General features: G+C 41.5%; 1 protein-coding gene across 3 annotated transcripts in view; it reads left to right on the top strand.

Annotated features, from left to right (window-relative positions):
- SPATA6L (spermatogenesis associated 6 like) overlaps positions 1-21,953 on the top strand; it is a 183,778-nt gene that overhangs the window by 119,693 nt on the left and 42,132 nt on the right. For 2 of the 3 annotated variants that reach the window (XM_029613496.1, XM_029613501.1), the window contains exons 9-10: positions 9,532-9,575; positions 12,733-12,923. In XM_029613496.1, the coding sequence (XP_029469356.1) occupies positions 9,532-9,575; positions 12,733-12,923 (235 nt within the window). Of the gene's footprint in view, positions 1-9,531; positions 9,576-12,709; positions 12,924-21,953 lie in introns of those variants that run through there. The other variant, XM_029613504.1, reaches the window with a different exon arrangement.

Genomic DNA, 21,953 nt, shown 5'->3' with positions numbered 1-21,953 from the left:
TACCATATCTTCTAGGTTCACCGTGATTTGGTTCACTTCATCTGAATCATCACCTATGAAACCCTTCTCCGGAATGGGTATCTCCCCAACATCCTCGTCCGTAAACACCGAAGCAAAGAAATCATTTAATCTTTCCTCGATGGCCTTATCTTCTCTAAGTGCCCTTTAACCCCTCAGTCATCTAAAGGTCCAACCAACTCCCTCAGAGGCTTTCTGCTTCGGATATATTTTAAAAAGTTTTTACTGTGAGTTTTTGCCTCTGTGGACAACTTCTTTTCAAATTCTCTCTTAGCCTGTCTTATCAGTGTCTTACATTTAACTTGCCAATGTTTATGCTTTATCCTATTTTCTTCTGTTGGATCCTTCTTCCAATTTTTGAATGAAGATCTTTTGGCTAAAATGGCCTCTTTCACCTCACCTTTGAACCATGCCGGTAATCGTTTTGTCTTCCTTCCACTTTTCTTAATGTATGAAGTACATCTGGACTGTGCTTCTAGAATGGTATTTTTTAACAATGTCCATGCCTCTTGCACACATTTTACCTTTGAGGCTGTTCCTTTCAGTTTTTTTTCTAACTATTTTTCTCATTGTATCAAATTTCCCCTTTTGAAAGTTTAGCCCTAGAGCTATGGATTTACTTACTGTATCTCTTCCAGTCAATTCAAATTTGATCATATTATGATCACTATTGCCAAGTGGCCCCTCCACTGTTACCTGTCTCACCAAATCCTGTGCTCCTCTGAGAATTAGATCTAAAATTGCTCCCTTTCTCCTCAGTTCCTGAACCAGTTGCTCCATAAAACTCATTCCATCCAGGAACTTTATCTCTCTAGCATATCCTGATGTTACATTTACCCAGTCACTATTGGGGTAATTGAAATCTCCCATTATTACCGCACTACCAATTTGGTTGGCTTCCCTAATTTCTCTTAGCATTTCACCGTCTGTCTCACCATCTTGGCCAGGTGGATGGTAGTATACTCCTATCACTATACTCTTCCCCAACACACAAGGGATTTCTACCCATAAAGATTTGATTGTGCATTTAGTCTCATGCAAGATCTTTGTCCTGTTGGGCTCTATACCATCCCAGACATAAAGCGCCACCCCGCCTCCCAGAGTGTAGACAGATGGACTCAGCTTCCCGCCCTTGGCTGCCGCTTGAGTGTGTCAGTAGTCCTCCTGTGGGGCTCTGGGTCCCAAGGGATTACTGGTAAGTGTTCATCCAGTCCCTAGCTTGGGGTACCTAGAATCTTATGTGAGTTCACTGTTTATGGTTGGTTGAGTACAGTTCTGGTTACCTGTTTTAATCATGCTTTTAATCAAGTTTTTTGCTAGTCTATCCACAGTTGCTTTTGAAGAGAATACTGGCAGGCTGGGGTCACTGCAGTGCGATAGCTTCCCGGGGGCGGAGTCGGGGTGGGGAGGGGAGGAGTCGGAGCGGCGGGGAGGCGGACGCGGCGGTATCTTCGCGTGCGGCGATAAGGTAAGGACCGTTATCGTCGCCAGTAGCACACCCAATAGCACCACCTTTCACGGTGGCACTATTAGATGTGAAAGCCGGCAGCGATAACACTGCGGTGGTGCGATGGCTGCCGGCTTTTGCAGTCCCGCCCGCCCCCCTTCTCCCCCTGTTACCGCCGGGATTCACCATTCTCTGCAAGAATGGAAATTCCAGGCCTAAGTGAGAGGTCTGGATGAACTGGGAGAAGTCAGGCTGAAGAACCATAAAGATCTCGATAACCTGAAGAAGGACTGGGCAAACTGGTGCACTCATTGGTAAACTGTTTAATTAAATTTACGTGCACAAATTTTAAAATTGGCTGAGTTATATGTGTAAATCAAGACTTAAGTCCTACTTTTGCACATAAATTATACGTGCATATATTTTAAAAATAAGTAATAAAGTACACATATTCAATGCATTGATTGTACATGGTTTCAATGCATTACATGTATTTGTGCATAAGCTTATATATGCATGTATCTTGCAGGGTAGATATATGCATATTTTGTAAAATGAATGTATATCATACACACAGATAATACAATACTTGCATATATCTGCTCGTGGCCATATGAGAGCTGTCTCCATTTGCAAAGCTGCAACTTGGTCGCATGTATGTCCCAGTACTGTCTGGATAACCTAACCAGAAGAGGCAGTAAATTTGGACAAACAGTTTTGCCCCATCGGTTCACCCATAGTCTACTATCTACGGGGGAGCTGGGTTGCTTTACTTAGCAAGTGCTCTGCTATATGATCCTCAGCTTGGGATTCTCCACGTGTCCTGGCTAATTCAGCCCTGCCTGTTGACGGAGAAAGCAAGTTTGCTTACCAAAAATGGTCTTCTCCATAGACAGCAGGATGAATTAGCCATGCTTTATACCTGCTTGCCTGCCTGGAGAGTCAACTACTCAACCAAAGCTAAGCTCTGCAATCAACTGAGAGGCTTGTGAGACACACATGTGCATGGCATCTCCTGCACATCTTCACTAATAAAAACTCTACTGAGCTAGAGAAATGTGTGTGTTCAGCACCATTATATGACATCACTCATATGTCATGGCTAGTTCATCTTGCTGTCTATGGAGAACACCGGCATGGTAAGCAAACTTGCTTTACCCAGATAAAATTTGGCGCGTAGCTTTAGCTGAATATATTCAATGGCAGGTTTGTGTGCATAAGTGCTGCTAAACATCCGGGAAATGTTACATGCAAAACTTTCCCTGGATATTTTTGATACCCACCGGTTTATTGAATATTGACATCTCACTTTCTATCCTACAGTTAAGGGCCCTTGGGCTTCTGTGGCAATTCATATTAGATTGTATGGTAAAGGCTGGAAATTCCTGTGGCAGAGTTTTAAAAATTCAGGAGTGATTTTGTGGCTCATTTGCATTTAACAGTGGCATTATAAGTGATGGCAGGTAAAGACCAGTTAGCCCACCAAATTTGATTTGTTGTCTGTGTTGCATTACTATATGCAAAATTATGCAAATGTACTGCAAAATTGCCGCAGAATCTAAAACAATTCTGCCTTGGAATTTTCTAATGCTCACAGTAGATTCTGCTCTTGAACTGCTGCTGGAGATGAGAAGCCATGGATATATCCAACATTGTCAGCCTACAGTGGCTTGCAGGTTATCCTGTTATTTTCTTCCCTCTGTGGTCCTTTACCATTCCAGACAGATGAGCATACAAGTTCCCATTCTTAAACCAAAAAAACAGTAGTTTCAAAGGAAATATGAAAGAAATACTTCTGTACTGAGGGGATAGAGTCCTGAAATAACCAAATAATTTACATTACTTAATCATAAAGCCTATTTTTTTTATTGCAGACTTTTCAATTAATTGTTTTTGTATTAATTATCTCTGTATTGCTCAGTATGCACACAGTACAGTTCCTTGAATACTGTGTGCAGTTCTGGTCACCCCATCTCAAAAAAGATTAGCGGAATGAGAAAAGATACAGAGAAGGGGGGCTGAAATGATAAAAGGGATGTAATGATTGCCCTATGAGGAAAGGCTAAAGAGATTAGGACTCTGCAGCCCGGAGAAGAGATGGCTAAGGAGAGATATGATGGAGGTCTATAAAATGAGTGAAGTAGAACAGGTAAATGCAAATTGGTTGATTACTCTTTCGAAAAGTACAAAGACTAGGGAACAGCAATGAAGTTACTAGGTAATATATTTAAAACAAATAGGTGAAAATATGTTTTTATTCAATGCATAATTAAACTCTGGAATTTATCGCCGAAGGATGTGGTAAAAGCTGATAGTGTTGCTGAACAAATTCCCGAAAGAAAACTTCATAAACTATTATTAAGGTTGACTTGGGGAAATCCAGTGCTTATCCCTGGGATAGGCAGCATGGAATCTGTCAACCTTTTGGGATCGTGCCAGGTACTTGTGACCTGCATTGGCCACTGCTGGAAACAGGATGCTGGGCTTGATGGGCCTATGATCTAACTCAGTATGGCAAATCATATGTTAAAAAAATAACATTTTCCAGTTTGTTTTATGTGTAACCCCTGGGCTGGTTGTACCCAGATAGTGGTACCAGAGATCTTATCTCAAATATAGTTTCAGCTGGTAAACTTCCCATAATGTTATAGTGTCTCAAACTTCAGGGTTTCCTGAGCAGGAGAAAGATAACTTTCAAGATACTTTGCATTGCAGCACTGAAGTCCCAGTTCCAAGTTAATGCATACAGTAGTGATGATATCAGCACTGATGCGTGTTAATGTGATTATGCAGTAAAAACACACTCTAAGCTAACTTGGTTTTCCATATTGCTTGTACTGAAATATTGTTATAGAATGAAAATAGTCTTTACAACTGTTTAGTTCACTTTTCAATGGTACCAGTATCTTTCAATAAATTTGTGACTTCAAAGTCTGGTTAAAGCTTAAGATGGTAAAGCCAATTGATTTTGTCTTTAATATGATGTTTCTCCCATCCCATTGGCATAGGGCAAGTTAAATGCTTCCCTCCCAATGTAGGTGAAGGATTAATGATGAGATCCACTTTTACACAGTCATATATCTCTTAACTCTCCATGTAATTTTCTCCTCGGACCTCCTAACTGTCCTCATAGTGCCTGACTGGCACCAGTTATTCTCCTCTTCTCCCTTTTTAGTATCACAATGATCCTCCTGTTACTCCTGATCTCCCAAAATCTTTTATAGATTTGCTTGAGCTCTGTTGGGAGTCCATTCCTAACTCCGTTCTCCCCTCTCTCTTTCTGCTCCTTTGCATGGCTGTAACTCATCCCTCCTCTGGATACTGATGATGCACAGGCCCCTTTTCAGGGAAGCAACTTCTCCCGATGATTGTAGAACAGGAAAGAAAATGATTTAACTGAGTCCCTAATTATTGGATAACTTAAAACTCAAATAGTCAATTTAAACTGGAAAAGGAATAAGCACCAAACGAAGCTCCATCTCAGCGACCCTGACTGAAAATAGCTATAAGACATTAATGAGGTGGTAGCTCACCAGAGTCCGAATACATACATTTTATCCCAAAAAAAGATTTATGTTGGAAGCAATGCGGTGAAAGGGTTACCTTTTGGCACCAGTAGTGGGGGTGCCCTAGGATTGCCCAGTTTTGGTTGTTTATAGATAAGGTGCTAGGGCAGTACCTGCTAATAACCTCCTTACAGATATTACTAAATTTACCACTTGATATGCCAACACATTAATGGGCTCTAGTTCATCAAATCATAATTTCTGCTTGTTGTGAATTGGCTGTATGTTGGGAATCTAGTGAAGTACCAACCATGGAAAATGTTTTAGACAGACTTGAGAGAGCCTGTTTTCTATGGGCCGGATTTTCAAAGCCCTACACGCGCCGGACCTATTTTATAAAGGCCCGGCGATGTGCGGAAAGCCCCGGGACGCGTCTATGTCCCGGGGCTTTTCAAAAGGGGTGGTCCAGGGGCGGAGGCGAGGCCAGAGGCCTCCGGCACAGCGGCCATTTGCTGCTGTGTCGAAGGATTGCGTGCTGGCAGGCTGCCGGCAAACGCAACCTGCGCCTGCCTCCAGGCAAGCGCAAAAGGTATAATAACAATTTGGGGGGGGGGGGGTTACAGTAGGGCTGGGGAGGGGAAAGGTTAGGGGAAGGAGTGGGAAGGTTAGTTTAGAGGGAAGGGAATGGGGGAAGCCCGCGGGCGATCGGTGCGCACAAGGTGCACTAGTGTGCACCCCCTTGCGTGCGCCGACTCCCGCTGTTATAACAGTTATAAAATCGGGCATACATGTGTGCATGCCAGGTAGCGCGCACATATGTACGCCTGCGCGTAGGTATGAAAATCTACCCCTATATAAATTAACAGCTATCAGGAATCATATCTTACCTAAATGTCACAAGATATGGGACCCATTTTATAAATGGAAAACAGAGTCCGCTTTTAGCTTATAAGTTTGTTTTGTAAGCTGTTGTCATGCAACTCGATTGGAATCCTGTTTGGGAATTATTAACGGATACAGGACTTTCTAAGGATCATAGTACCCTACTGATGGCAATCAGCGTGTTACTTTGGGAGGGGGGGTGGGCTGGGGGAGATTGTTCAGTTTGATCATTTTTGTATAAAGTTTCATACATGCTGTGACTGAGTATTGTGCTCTGGATAACGATTTGTAATGTTTGACTATGAAAATAAAAATGCAATTTAAAAAAAAAACATCATAGAAAAGGGAAAGGGAGGGTAGAAAGAAACTCCCAGCCAAAAAAAATCTCCATGAAGGCATTAAGATTTAAACAACAGAAAAATTAGGGGACAGCCATGACATGCTGTCCCTATAAAAGGAAACAGAAAATCCACACCCTAACAAGGTGGTCTGGCTTTATATTCCAGAGGAACTTGCCAAATACTTTCTTCCACATGGGGGAGCTACCTACCCACATGCAGGGGAATTATAAAAAGCCGGCATGCGCAAATCTCGGGAGCTCCGTGTGTGGCCGGGCCGCTCGTGTGCCGAGCACATTTTCAGAGCGGCCCAGCCACGAGTGTATTTCCCGATACACACGGAAGAGCTGGGTTTTTTTAAAAGGGGCAAGGTGGGGGCTGGCTGGGACAGCATGTGCCAGTAGCCGGCCGGTGCGTGGAGCTTACTTGTGCGCAGGAGAGCAGGTAAGTTCGAAAACAAAAAAAAAATAGGGTAAGTAGGTCAGGTTGAGGGGTTGAGGAGGAGAGGGGAAAAGGGAGTAAGGATAGGTAGGTGGTTAGGGAAGTTCCCTCCCAATCTAATCCAATAAAGGGGGTCTTTCTCTGCAATAAAGGAGCGAACTGGGAGGGAACTGGGGATAGCCCAATTGCGTCACCATGCGCTGTTAAAGAAAATACTCCCCCTTGCACACGCGAGTGGGCACCTGCCCGCACATGCACGCGTGGGTATTGGATTTTATAACATGCATGCGTCGACGTGCGTATGCTATAAAATTGTTGCGTCCATGTGCGCGCGCCGGGAACCATGCGCAAATGGACACCTGCACAGCCCTTTTAAATTTTATCCCTATGTTTGCTATGTTTCCTCTACACAAATGGTATATTCTGAATGACTCCTTGTAGGGATCTGACAGAGTCTCTATATATGCACATCTTGTCAATTTCTTTACTTTCTTTTCATTACTTTTCTTTCTTCGTTTATTTTCTTTTTTTGTTTTCATTCCATTTCATTTATCATGATTTATTTTCTCTCTCGTGCTCTTTCACCTTCAATATCTCTCCTTCCTTTCACCTTAATTTAGTTTCTCCTTCATCACGCTCTTCATCCTTCCTTCATATTCATATTCGCTCTCTTTCTTTCCTCCTCTCTCTCATGCATTCCTCCCTCAGTTCCTATCAAGCAATCTTCTCTCACTTTCTTCCTTTCCTCCCTCCCAGCCAGTCTCTTCTTACCCCCTCCCCACACCTAATCTCCTTTCTGCATCACTACCCCATGGCACAGCTGTGTGAGCAGCAGCAGGATTCACAATAGCGCCGGGTGGACTGGCAGCAGGGACATCCCTTTGCAGCCCAGGAGGCCCTGAGCAAACTGGAAGAGGCAGCCCTGCATCGGCCATTTATGGAGGCCCTATGCAAGATGGAAGAGGCCACCCCATACAGGTTGGAAGAAGAGACACTTAGCTGCCTAGAAAAAAGATTGTAGCAGGAGGATGACTGATCCATAGCCTGTGATTCCACAAGCAAAGCTGAGATTCTATGTGCCTTAAGTGGATGACGAGGGTTCTTGACTATAGTTATGAGCAGCTTGATGTTAAGAATAATTGCATTATATGTGCCCTTAAGAGAGATAACCTATGTATGAAAGAAGCAGTATTACTATTTTCCCCTATTTTCAAAAATTCCTCTCTGAGTCTGTTCTTCATTTATTTTGTGTAATATTCATATTTGACATGCTTTCAGTGCAATATTTACATTTCATATTATATTCATGGTTTACATATGTCAGTTTGTTCCCTGGATTGGGTTCTGATGGGGATCAGTACTGTTATATTCCTATTTATTTTGTTATTATAGGGGACATTTTCAGTCCCCTGCAAGTTAATTTTCTGGAGGTTTTCTGTTGAAAATGCAGGTACAGAAATTTACATGCTGAAGATAACTTTCAAACAGCTATGCGTTGCAGCATATTTCTAACCCGCAAAATATACGTGCATTTAAGCTTACACACGAATACATGCAAAGCATGGAAAGTGAGTATTTCAATGCATTAAATGCACGTACTTTTCCTACCTTTTTAAAAATATATACGCTTATATTTTATGCACAAAAATAAAGTAGGACTTGCTCGCATAAAACCCAATTTATACACATAAGTTGGCATATTTTAAAACATGTGCGCGTAATTGAGATTAACCAGTTTACCAATTATGCCACCATTTTGCGCAGTCCAGCTCCAGGTCATCAAGACTCTCGTGGTGCTTCAGCCTGATTTCCTCCTAGTTCACCCAGACCTCCCACCCAGTCAGTGCTACACAATAAACAAGTCTGATAGCAGTTAAGTAAGATGTAAAATTATGTGCGCAAGTTGCCAAACGTACACGTGCCTTTTAAAATAGCAATTTGCGCACGTATCTTTGGCCCCCACCCTAGAACGCCCCAAGATATCCCATACATGTTTGAAGTCCCATTTTTATGGTTTTATGATTGTTCCTTTGTGATCCACCTTGAACTTTGTCTAGGCAGGATAGAAAAAAAAAATAATAATAATAGTGAATATGGATAACTTAGGCCTGGATTCTCTAAGGTCTGCGACCTTAGAGAATCTGGCGGTACCGGGGGCGGGGGGGCGGTCCTGCAATAGCCGGCAGCGATCGCACCTCCGCGGTGCGATCGCTGCCGGCTTTCGCCCCGAATATACCATAAAAGGTGTAGTTATTCGGCGTGAAACTGGCAGCGATAAGGAATCTTACCTTTCGCAGCCAGCGATGTGTCTGCAGCATTGGCCACTGGTACTGCCCCGGCTCCTCCTCTTCCGGGGCTGACTCCGCCCCGAACTAGCTATCGCACGCGAAAAGGGACTTTTCGCGTGCGATAGCATTAGAGAATGACCCCCTTGATTTGGATAACTCCAATATTCAGAGTTATCTGGGTAAATAATTCAGGGAAGTCTTGTCGAGCCGCACAGCTGTTCTAAAGTTATCCAGGTAAACTTATCCGGATACATTGGGTTTGTCCGGACACACGTGTGTTGTTGAATATATGGTTTAAGTTACTTGTGTATGTTTATCTGGGTAATTTACCTGGACAAGCCTGCGGTTGTTTATAAACCTCCCTGTGCATACTTTGCCAGGATGACCCTGGCTCCACCCCTCTTCTCTCCGCTGGAAGGGGTACAGTTTTTGAAAGGGGACTTTCTCTGCAGGTCAACACCTGTTTGATCACAGAGAATCCCTTTGAAATTTATCCCCAAAAGTAGGAGTAGCTAAAAATTAGTTTTAAAAGAATGTATGAAGATTTGTTCTAGAATTAACAATATTATAATTCATTAACAATATAACTTATTTCCTTTATTTTCTTTCAGCTTTGTCATTTGACAGCTTCGAAGCTGCAAATGCCTCAGAAAAGGTACTTACTGTAATATAAAATCAATGTGTGACATGAGATTATGCTTTTTCCAATTACCATGTTTATTTTCCTCTTATCCCTATGTAAAGATAGTTTTGATTAAGTTATTTAAGATATAGGTATTACTTGATAAAATACAGAACTCCACTGAAGTCTAATTACAGGTCGCTGCATATTTTCAAATAGTAGAACTGGAAGAAATACTTGTTTTCTCTGAAGGCAAGTTACCTTAGTTACACAGATGGGCGATGTCATAGGATGTCACCAACACAGAATATGTTTCTATTATTTTCTTGGGGATTCTTGAAGATCCTTCTGGGCATGTATAGCAGTTCCCAGGTCTAGGCGTTCATACAGTATGTTTCACTTCATTGTTTTTCATAGATAGCATGGATACATTTTTCTGCTGGCAGTATTTTATCTGCATTTTTATAGAAACATACTATTTAAGGTTGATTTTAAAAGCCCCATGCCTGCCAAAGCCAGGAGATATGCGCGGGTCTGGGGCCGGTGCGTACCGCGCAGATTTTAAAAAGCGCATGAGTACACGCATATCTCCCGGTACACGTACAAATCAAAACTTTAAAAAAGGGGTGGGGTGTGGACGTGGTATGGGCGGAGCACGGGTGGGACACAGGCGTTTCTGGAAGTTACCTTGAAATGTGCGCTTAGGTATGTACGTGCACAAGCTCAGAACGGGGTTCCCTACTGCGTAACTTTACTTCTGATATGGATGGTGTGTAAGTATTACAATTTAAAAAAACTAGGCGACTCAGCGGGGTTTTAAGGGTAAAAGGGGTTAAAAGGGTAACAGGGAGACTAAATAACAGGAGGGGTTAGGAAATCTGATCCTTTAATTGGGCAAACTGGGAGCAAATTGGAAAAAAGGGCTATTGCATTGGCGAGCGTATCTAATAAAATTCCCCCCTCCACACTTACACGGTAGAGCTGGCATTTGCACGCTCATGCACGTTCATTTAAAATTGTGCGCCATGTACGCGCATGCAGCCGATTTTATATCGTTCCCGCATAAACACGCGTATATTATAAAACGGCCGCGTCTCTGGGCGCCAGCTGGCATATGCACGTATACGTGCGCCCGCATGGCTGTTTAAAAGTTACCATCTTTTGTTTCCCCTTTTTCCCCTCAGTGTGCCTTAAATTTTTTATATTTTCCTCTAGTAGGTGTAGTTAGGTTTTTTTTCAATCTTTTCTAGGTTTTATTATTTTTCACTATTCCTGTTAACAGGCCCACTTAGGTTGTGGCTTCTGACCTCATGACCTGGCGATATCTCCTTTTTCTTCTTCAGATGGTCTACTTTCAAGGAAAATTTCTTCCTTTCATTTCACCTTGTCTATTTTTTGGGCTATTGTAGAAAAGAAAATCAGCAACCTCAGGGTTGGGTTTTTTTTTATTTTTTATAAACAGTTTTATTGGTGATATATGAAAACAGAACTACATAATAAAAAATGTAAACAACATAAGCAACTTCAGGTTTTGCCTAGAGTGCAGGTAGATGATGTCCATAACAAGACCTGTTATAGGTGTCTGGGCCAGGATCATGATGTAGTCTATTGCAGCAACTGCTCTAGGATATTACCAAGGGACAATCAAGATCTGCAGGATGAGACTACTGTCTAATTCTGAAGATTTGAAGAAGTTTGAATCCACTAAACTGTGGCTGAAGGCATTAAAAAAGCCAATGACATGTGGTCAGAGCCTTTTATGGCTCTGGCACCACCCCTTTTCTCTAAACTAAGAGAGATCAATTTTGAAATGGGTTTTTTTCTTTCTCCCCTTCTCTGAATTCAATGAATCCCCAGCCCTAAGATTGCCATCTTTTTCCTGGCCAGGCTCAGCGCTGGTGCAAGGATGTTAAATGCCCTAGGCGAACCTTACAGCCTTACGCACCCCCTCCACCCCTCCCGACCTCAACCATGTTCACACCTCCAGCCCAGCTCACACACAATTAAAAATTATTCATTTTGTAATAACAGATTTTACATGAAAACGACATTCAAAGTTTAGTTTTCTGAGATAAAAATATCACTTACACCGTGCATTTTATATTTACAGGCAATGCTATGGTCCCAACCTGAAAATCCCGTAAAAAAGCAAAAAAGACACTTGGAACCCATATGGTTTTAGACCTATTGTTGGGTGTGGGCTTGGCGCTCAGAAAGCCATGAGTAAACCAAATTATAATTACAATATAGTACAATATAATTACAATATAGTACATCTCCTATATCAGAACAGCACTACATGCCAGTACTTAAACAGTAACAAGACAATATTGCAAATATTACACCAGACCCTAAAACATCAATATACCTCCTATTAGGAAAAGAGAACAAGCCAAGCTGCTATAGATCCCTTCACAGAACTACACGCTACCAGAATACTTCACTTCATTCATACATGTAGTACAGAGACAGACCCCAACCAAATACAGAATAAAAAGAAGGAAGTAACACAGTGGGGTTCAAAAGAGAATTGGACAAGATACTGAATAAAAAGTTATTAGCCAGGTAGACTTGGGAAAGTCAGCGCTTATGCCTGAGAGTGAGATACAAAAAAGTAGATCAACTATTAGTTGATCTTGTGACCTTGACTGGCCACTGTCGTAGACGTATGCTGAGCTCGATGGCACTTCTTAAGTTCTGACTGTTTGAGTGCTGGCAATTAGTGCAGTTTTGGTATGGGAGGTTTACTATATTGTAACTGTAATTCAGTTTACTCATGGCTTTCTGAGGGCCAAGCTCATACTCAACACATGTAACAATAGGCCTAATACTATATGAGTTCCTAGGGTCTCTTTTGCAGAGTTTTCTGATTGGCACTACAGTAGTGCATGTAAATATAATATGCATGTTGACATTTTTACCTCAGAATGTCCTTTTTCATGTAAAATCTTTTATTATAAATATATTATTTTTAATTCTGCGTAGGGAGGTCTCAGTGGGGGGGGCACGCAAGTCTGTAAGATTAGCCTAGGGTACCTAATACCCTTGCATCGGCCATGTACATCAGATGCTTTCAGTCTAGATAGTGTATGTCTTCACTGGTAGTGCAGCATAGCAGTGAAAGCACAGGGCTGTACAACTTGTCTAATGTTGTTTTTTACCTACAGTATGATGCCTTTCTTGTACACAGCTCATGGACCCAGAGGAACTGAATACTTCATATCATAGGTCATCGTACTTTGATGCAAATGACCCTACATATGGCACTTCTTTTTCTAAAACTAACAGAAGTCCATCTTTCCCTCGTTCATCTTCAATTCCCAACTACCTGGATTATAAATCGTCAAGCCCAAGATCAAGTCACTCTCCTCTCTGTCGAAGGTTAGCAGTAACATATTTGTAGTATGACATATTCTTTTATGTTTTTAATACAGTTGTACAAGAATGAGTTAAGAAAGAAATATGAAAAAAAGAAGAGAAAAGAAGCGATATATGTTGTACATTCTGTTGTTGATTAGATGAACAAAATTTGGACTGATTACTGCAATTATAGAAGGAGATTATAAGGGCATGTGCACTTTCAGCCAGTGGTTTGCGTGTATAAGAACATAAGCGATGCACTACGAAGTTAGGCCATTGAGCTTAGCATCCTGTCTCCCACAGTTGCTATTCTGGCTTTCTTAAAAATATTCAGCAGATCCAAATGGGAAGATCTACTCCCTGCTGCAATCCCTCCATCTACCTAACTAATAATTATTAATGGACCTACCCCTCAGAAACTTGTCCTAAACCTTTTTCAAACTTAGCTATACTACCAGATTTGATCACATTCTCTGGCACTGCATTCCACGGTTTATCTGCATTGACTGAAAAAAATACTTGCTTAAATGTTTTAAATCTGTCACCATTTAATTTAATATATGACTTATGTGTAACGATATTAACATACACACACCTATATATAAATATATGCATACATATATAGAGAAAGAGAGAATGAATAAATACTGATTGATAAGGGTTTTTCTCAGTTTTCATGAATAACACAACCATGACAGGTACAACTCGCTTCTTCCCCCCAGCATATTTTATTGCCCACCCTGACCCCCCTTTCCTATTTAATTTATAAAAGACTTCTGTATCACACGCCTGTTCAAGAAAGAAAATCTTTATTGGATGTATATGGCCACAGCACAGGTCAATTACATTCCACATTTCAGTCACTGAACAAATACACCAACTCACGTCCCAGTTACCTATGGGGTGACCATGCTCTCACCTGCACACCCAGTTCCTGCTGAATTCCAGTTCACAAACATTCAATAAGTATCACACTGCCACCGTGTTGATCATGCAAGCCAACCATATTTTGCTTTTTGGGACACAGGGCCGTCAAAGCTTAGCCCCTAAAGTAAGAGATTCTGCACAGTGCGTCATCATCTGGCCTGTAAAACAGCAGGAGTCACTTACAAATATACAACATAACTGGGTGGAGAGCAGGCTGTTAAAGCCGACATTTGACAGGTGACTTGTCTCAGTTCACACCAACTCGTATAATGCAAGGGGCAGGAAGACCTGTTACTTGGTAGTCCCTGCCCAATCAGCTATAACATTGCTATGTGTCTCTGGATGTGGCCAGCTCCATCCCTCACTATGCTGCGACTCTATTTGGCATCTTTTCACCTCACCACATAATACTCGGGCCACCCGCAACCTGTGCCTAGATGAGTGGGATGGACGGGAAAAAACACTTAAAGAAGAGGCTGATGGGCAGACTGGCATGCACTTATATCTACCGTTGCCCATCCACCCCCAACCTCCTCCCATTGACCCCACGCTGAATCCCTGGGATCCAGAGGCAGAGCAACGTCTCTGTTGTGGCCTCTCCGCCCTGTACGAGGATGGGTTGGATCCTGAAGGTGTTAGTATGATGCCAGTTTCAGATCTTACCATGTTCTAATGATTATTTTCTAGCATTTATAAAAAATAGAAGTAGACTGCAGTAGAAACTAATCTGATTATGCTGGGTCCCATCAGAAATGGAAACAACAGGTCACTGTAATGAGAAAAATAGTTTTAGCACAAAATGTTTGTAAGAATCACATTAGTTCTATCTGTACATGCCCCCATCTGATTATGACTTGCCATACTTGATGATGATCTTAGTAACTAGAGATATAGGATATCAAAATTTTCGTATCAAAAGTTTAGTTTCTGCTCTTGTCAATTATACATAAAACTTATCACTGTATACATTTACTTGAAGAAATATGTTAATATTAGCCTGTTTATTTTGGTATTGTTTATGGAAGAGTTATTTTATCGGAGAAAACTTTCATCATTTTTGAATATACATGTAATAGATATGTCATTAACAGTACAATTTTCAATACTGTACTCATGGGTGAGATAGCCAGTTATGTTTTAATCATTTGTCTTTAGGTAATTTTCAGTTGCAGCCTATCTATCTTGTTGTGACTGAAAATTGTCATAAATCAGATTTGTTACTGTTATCCCTGCACACAGAGGTAGCTACAAAACTTAACCAGCTAGCACTGAAATTTCAGCACTAGACAGCTAAGTTATCCCCTGCTAGCTCCTGACCCAAGCATGTCTCCTGAAATCCTATTTTACTAAGCAGCTGTATTTAGCTGCTGTGTGAGGGAGAATTTTCACTCCAATGGATCTAACCAGCTAATTCTTTAGTTAGCTAGCTAGATCATTTTGAAAATTGTTTTCTAAATCTTTTGATGAATATGTTCGTGAAAAAGCAAAAATAATTCTCCTAACATTCATAAGAAAGGTACTATTCACCTGTTCTTATTAGTTACCTTGGAAAACTAACACAAGCTTTAAAATACTGAAAGGTCCATATTCAGTAAGCCGGTGAGTGGACAAGTTATCTGGCTAAAGTAAGTCAGATAACTTGTCCCGTATATTCAGCAGGATAAACGTCCTGCTGAATATACTTACCTAAAGTTATACGACTACATTAGCTGGATAACTAAAATACCTAAACTGTTTGAAAATAACCGGTTCGGTTTTTTAGTTATCTGGCCGTGTTGGATATCTTCAAAAGATAATCTGGTTAAGTAGCAGTGTCATATGAAAAACAAAAATAAGTAAAGAGTCATGTGGCCCTATCCCCTCCCTTCCCCTCAAAATATCAAATAAGTTCCTGACTTTTGAAGATATCTGGTTAAGTAGGAAGTTAGCTGGCCACACAAGGCCGGATAACTTTAGACCTTTTCTGAAAGAGGCCTAATATTAACCAGCTAATTTAGCTGATTATAGTTAAAAATCAGCTAAGTTAGCCAGGTATCTTAACTCCTCCCTGAAACATCCCCGGAACTCCTCTTCTTTACCTGGCTAAAGTTTAGGCGGATAAGAAGCTCAATATTAAAACAAATTGCCATATAGAAAGATAACTTGTGAGTTATTCGTCTAACTGGATTTGAATATTGACCTCTGAAATTCACCAAGCAAGTATTTGTTGGCTGAAGTAAATAAAAAATGTGAGGTGAATTTTAAAAGCATAGTAGGTGCATCAACTGGGGTATACATGCACAAGACGGACTGGTGGGCGCCAACCAAATTGTAAAAGCCGCCCAGATATGTGCGTATCTCCCGCTGTGCCTACATCTCAAACGTTTTCAGAAAGGGGTGGGGCATGGGCCTGGTCTGGGCAGGGCATTGGCATTTCAGGGCGTGGCCAAGAGATGTATGTGTAAATACATATGCGCCTGGGTGCACGCCCAGGTCCAGTGGCGCATAAGTTTACTTATGCTATGGAAGAGGTGCAAGTAAAAAAAAAAATAGCCATAACTGTGGTGATTTAAGGGTCTGGGGTAACTGGAGGAGAGTGAAGGCTATTAAACTAGGGAAGTTTAGAGGACCCAGCTGTCAACTGGGCAAACTGGTGGATGAACGGGTGAAACTGGCAATGGCATGAACACATGCCCCTTTTAAATTTCCCTGACATATGTGGTAGAAGCGGGATTTATGCGCACAGGCGCGTGCCCACTTAAATTTGGGCGCACATATGATTGTGTTCAGGCTATTTTATAACATGCAAGCATATACAGATGCAAGTTATAAAATGGCTGTGTCTCTGGGCACATGCCAATGCGTGCATGCCAACGAGCATGCCAAAAAGCGCCCGCGCACCAGTTTGAAAGTTATCATCCTTATGTTCATTTTTTTGCCCCTCTCTGGTTATATAAATACCATCTGTGTACTGCTGGTTCCCTCTCGGCATCACTTGGGGTTTGAGAGATCTTTCTCCTTTCTTCTGAGATCTTTGGTCCCTCCACCAGCCAGAGAGCCATCATGTGATGGTGTGACTGAAAGAGAAAAAAAGGGAAACGTGAAAGGATGATCGACAGACAAAACAGAATGCACTCCGGTCATCTTCGCAATGTTTATTAGAAATTATCTTTTTAAGAGATACGTGGCTCTCTGAATCTAGAAACAGGATGTTTAGAATTGCAGGTCCTATTCTGTGGAATGGCTTATAGAAGAATTAAAGGCAGAAACAGATCTGTTTCACTTTCCCTGGCTTTTCCCTATTAAATTCCCTCAGTGACTTGTCAGGAGGGCTATGGTGGCTCTTGAGGGCGATTTGGTAATGTCTGTCTTTGTGGGTATGATCAGATATGAGATTTGGTTGTGTCTCTGGTTTCTTTTATTGTGTCTAGAATATTTTGTAATTTTGTTTATTTATGTTTGCTTATTTATGATTGTGTATGTATTGTTGTTATCCACCAAGATTTGTGGATTGGTGGAATACAAGTCATTTAAATAAATAAATAAGGCGCTTCAGTTTGGGGAAGAGACAGCTGAAGGGAGATATGAAAGAGGTTTATAAAATAATGAGTGGAGTGGAATAGGTAAAAGCAAATCAGTTATTTATGCCTTCAAAAGATATAAAGCCTAGGGGACATTCAGTGAAGTTACTAGGTGATACATTTAAGACAAAGTGTAGAAAATATTTTTTTACTGAACACATAATTAAACTCTGGAATTCGTTGCTAGAGGATGTAGTGAAAGATGTTAGTATAGCTGGGTTTAGTAAAGATTTAGACAATTCCTGGAAGAAAAATCCATAAACCATTATTAAGATGGGTGTGGAGAAATCTACTGCTTATCCCTGGGATAAGCAGCATGGAATTCTGCCAGGTACTTGTGAACTGGATTGGCACTGTTGGAAACAGGATACTGGGCTTGATGAGACCTTTGGTCTGACCTAGTATGGCAAATATTGGGGCAGAGATTTAGAGGAGCGCGCGCGGGGTACATTTGTGGTGCTACCCGGTGCTCACAAATGTACACCCAATTTTATAACATTTTATAAAATCCGGGGTCGGCGCGCGCAAGGGGGTGCACACTTGTGCACCTTGCACATAACAAGCCTAAGGGGAGCCTTGATGGCTTTCCCCATTCCCTCCAAGGCCGCTCCGAAATCGGAGGGAACTTTTTTTTAGCTCCCCCCCACCTTTTCCTCCCTTCCCCTATCTAACCCACCCCCAGCCCTACCGAAATCCCCCCCCCCCCCCACCTTATCTCGCCGAGTTACACCTGCCGGCCGGCTGCCAGCACACAAACCTCCGGCACGGCCGCTGTGTCGGAGGACTCGGGATCGCCCCCAGACCGCCGCCCCTGGCCCTGCCCCCGGACCGCCCATTTTTGAAAGACCCAGGAGATACGCGCATCCCGGGGCTTGCGCAAAATAGGCTCGGCGCACACAGGGGTAGGTTTTTTGGGGTTACGCGCGTAACCCTTTGAAAATCTACCCCGTTATGTTCTATATTCTAACAGCAGCTCCTCCTTGGATGAAGAGGAGGAAGAGGCAGAAGACTAGGACCTTCCTGCCAATGCAGCTGCAATCCCAGCTGCAGGAGGATATCACCCACCACCGCCACCACCTCCTGCAATGACACACAAGCCAGACTCCTCTGGCGGCCTCAGGCTTCAAGGACCTCAGCCTCTTTCCTATTTTGTTCCAGGACCTCACAACGCAAATCCTGAGGGCGCCCGGTCATTGCTTGAGGAAGGAGGTAAACATCTCTCAGGGCAGCTTCCTCTTGAAACTAGGCAGCACCCCATGCCTACAAAAGCTAGCTCTGTAGCTGAAGTGCCTGCTGAAAGCCCAGAAGCCCAGTCTATTGAGGCCATGGATGCCACTGTCCAGAGGATAGGGAAGATGTTGGCAGATACAAGTCACCTCAGGAGGCTGGTGGCAGTGATGGAGCATCAATTCCACACTCAAGAGGGCCTAATGGCTGGTCTTGAGCTGATGGGCATGTGGCAACCACTGCTGCCCCCGGTCCCCTAAGCCTATCAAGACCTGTCCTGAGGTTCATGGGGCCTTTTTTTATCTAAATAGTTATATCCCTAGTTTTTCCTATTCTTACTTTTTGTATTTTTATAAAAATTTGTATATTTGTTTAAAAAATATATTTGATTAAAATATTATATTTGTAACATTGTATGTGTATCTTTTTCTTTTTCATGCTACATAGTACATACCATGTCATCCCAGAATCAAGCTCCTTACAGGACAGCCTACTGCACCCACCCTCACACCCACACACTGGCCAGCATGTAGCTATGCATCCAGCATGTAGCTATGCATCCATCATTTTCCAATAGCATCAGATCTCCACTCACCTTCACTTACAGCAGCCTTAGTTCAGCTCCTGTTTATTAGGGTCAAACTTCTAGACCAAGCTCCCCTAAATCTCCTAACTGTAATGGCCAAAATACTACAGAGCTATAAGTACCTATTAGATTTTCCCTGCTGGAAGGGCCAGAGATATTTGTGCAGTAAAGCCACAAGCACAGGTATAGTCTTTACAGGGATACTTCTTATCTACATCACCACAACTACTATCACACAATGGGAAGGGAAGCTGCTGAAATTGAGTGTTTTCTTTCACCAAGAGGAAACCTTCCAACAGAGAAGTGGTGTTATAGATGTGCAAGTAGGAGCTCGTTTCAACAGAAACTCTCTGCATCAAGTTCTAATCACAAACCTCTTTCTCCCAAAAGCTGGGAATGTCAATGAAAATAATAGGACCCCAAAATCAGTCTAACCTTACAGTATTTTAGCAATCCTGGAATTAAACATGTGGCTAATCTAACTAGAGGGCTAATCCTTACCAAGTAGGGCCAGCTCCCAGCTAGAAAGCCCTTCATCACCATTCTGACACTTACATCTCTGGAAGCTCCACATGTCAATAGAAGTCTGCTTGTCTGTACAGCAGTTCCTCTAGGGCTCCTATATTCAGACATGCAGGCAAAAGGAGTATTTGATGGCTTTCTCATAAAAGCTCCCAGCTGTGAGCTATCAAGGAATCCTAGATTTAACTATAACCTCGTCACCTCACCCACCTGCACCCCATTTAAATGAGAAGAACCCACACAAATCAACCCTTTAGAGTCTGAGGAAAATCACCTGAAGCAAGGCAGAATGGTCAGTAACCTCGGCTGCTTCCCATTCAGACATAAACAAATCAAAATGGAGTATGTTGGTTGCAGAGAGCAAAGGTAACTCTCTGGAAACAAATACTCTGAAGTCTTCTAATACACGGAACCATAAAATAACACAGATGAATGTATAGTGTGAATGAACGTCCTCACCATCTCTGATAAAATAATGTAGAAACACGCTTCAGATAATGGAGTGAATTTTCAAAGGCATATGTACATAAAAGTAGCATATATTATAGCAATTTTGAAAAGCACATTTATGCCTGTAACTTAGTAATTTTCAAAAGTCCATTTACGCACATAAAACCTTTTGAAAATTATATCCAGTGAGTTCATCTTCCACAAATGCTTTGGACTTTTAACACCTACATGCACATATAAGAAATTAATACATGTATAGGAAAAAAAAGGGGACACTATACATGCATACATCATATAAATGTAGGTTTATACAGGTTCTGGACTAAATATTACTTTCTATTTTATAAAAGTTTATGGGTTGATTTTCTGTGTGTAAATCCTGCCCCCGTATAAGCGTAATTATATAGCCATTATGCGGATATGAGTTTATTTAACTGTTGGTCTCACTGCCTATCTTTATTTATTTTAAAAATGTTTTTATACCGCTTTTACAAACAAAGTTTAGTCAAAACGGTGTACAAAAAGATATAATCAAAATCAAATCAAAGTCTCTTAAAATGACAAAAAGAACATAAAAATAATAAATACAAGAAAAATAAAATCCATAATTATTAAAATACATATTCTGATATAATATCAACAACAAAGTGCCATATGACTAGTGCATGAAAATAGCGTAATGAAAGATGTTGAATTATTGTTTGACAGGTGCCTAGAAACAAGGGACCTACCTAGGAAGCCTAACTTCCAGCCATGGGATGTGGACCTTCTTGTCAAGGAGCTCATGAAGCTCCAGAATAGCCTATATAGGAAAGTGGGCTCATATAGAAAGGAGCAGACCTAGGAGAAAATAAACTGTAAACTAAATGCAGTCTTCCACAACAACAGAAATGTGCAAGACCTCAGTCACAAGTGGCATGACCTTAGATGCAAGGTCAAGGGCAAACAGGCAAGAATGAGAATAGATGGGTCCGCCAGACAGATCACCTTCACCTCAGCAAAGTGGATGGTCCTGAAAATCATATCAGAGGCTGCAGTGCAAAGGGTTGGTGAGCAGGACACCTCATGCTCTGAAGCAAGACAAGATGAGCAGTCTTTGTAAGAAAGGCATTAAGGTACTTGCACATAGAATCTATTAAGAATGTAACTATACATATATTCGCAAAAGCAAAATCGGCAAAAATTCTCACTCAATAAGAATCAACAAACCAACAAAAAAAGAGAGAGGCAGAGATCTAACTGCAACCAGAAAATCACATATTAATAAATATTTTTAAATACAAGTGGCTAGTGATCATCCACTAATCAACATACATTCAGATAGAATTGTCAACTAGCCCGAACCAATCAAAATTTTTCTTTTTAATAGCAAATTCCTTAAAGAAACACTATCCACTCCACTCCTTTATTCAGACCATCTGATTGAAGAGCATGCAAGTTATAAATCTATTTTTGTACAGTGTGTAGTAAAATAGTGTTAATATTACCCCCACATGTTCTCAAATGGAATTGTTGGAGTACAGCAAAATGTAACTCATCAAATTTATGCATTTGTTTAACACAATGTTGGACAAGAGGTGCCTTCATCTTAAACACGTTAAAGCATTCCGATGTTCGATGATCTGTGTGCGTGGTTTGGGTTTTGTTTTGTCAACATATATCAACTTACAAGGACACCAAATCAGATACACAACTAATGCTAAATCACAAGTAGTGTATAGTCTCATTCTGAATCAAGCCAATTTCTCCAGCGGGATTATATCCCCTGCATGTGAATAT

The sequence above is a fragment of the Rhinatrema bivittatum genome, chromosome 1, assembly GCF_901001135.1.
Source record: "Rhinatrema bivittatum chromosome 1, aRhiBiv1.1, whole genome shotgun sequence".
Lineage (NCBI taxonomy): Eukaryota > Metazoa > Chordata > Amphibia > Gymnophiona > Rhinatrematidae > Rhinatrema > Rhinatrema bivittatum.
The sequence above is the reverse complement of the archived record's forward strand: the minus strand, read 5'-3'. Positions and strand labels throughout refer to the sequence as shown.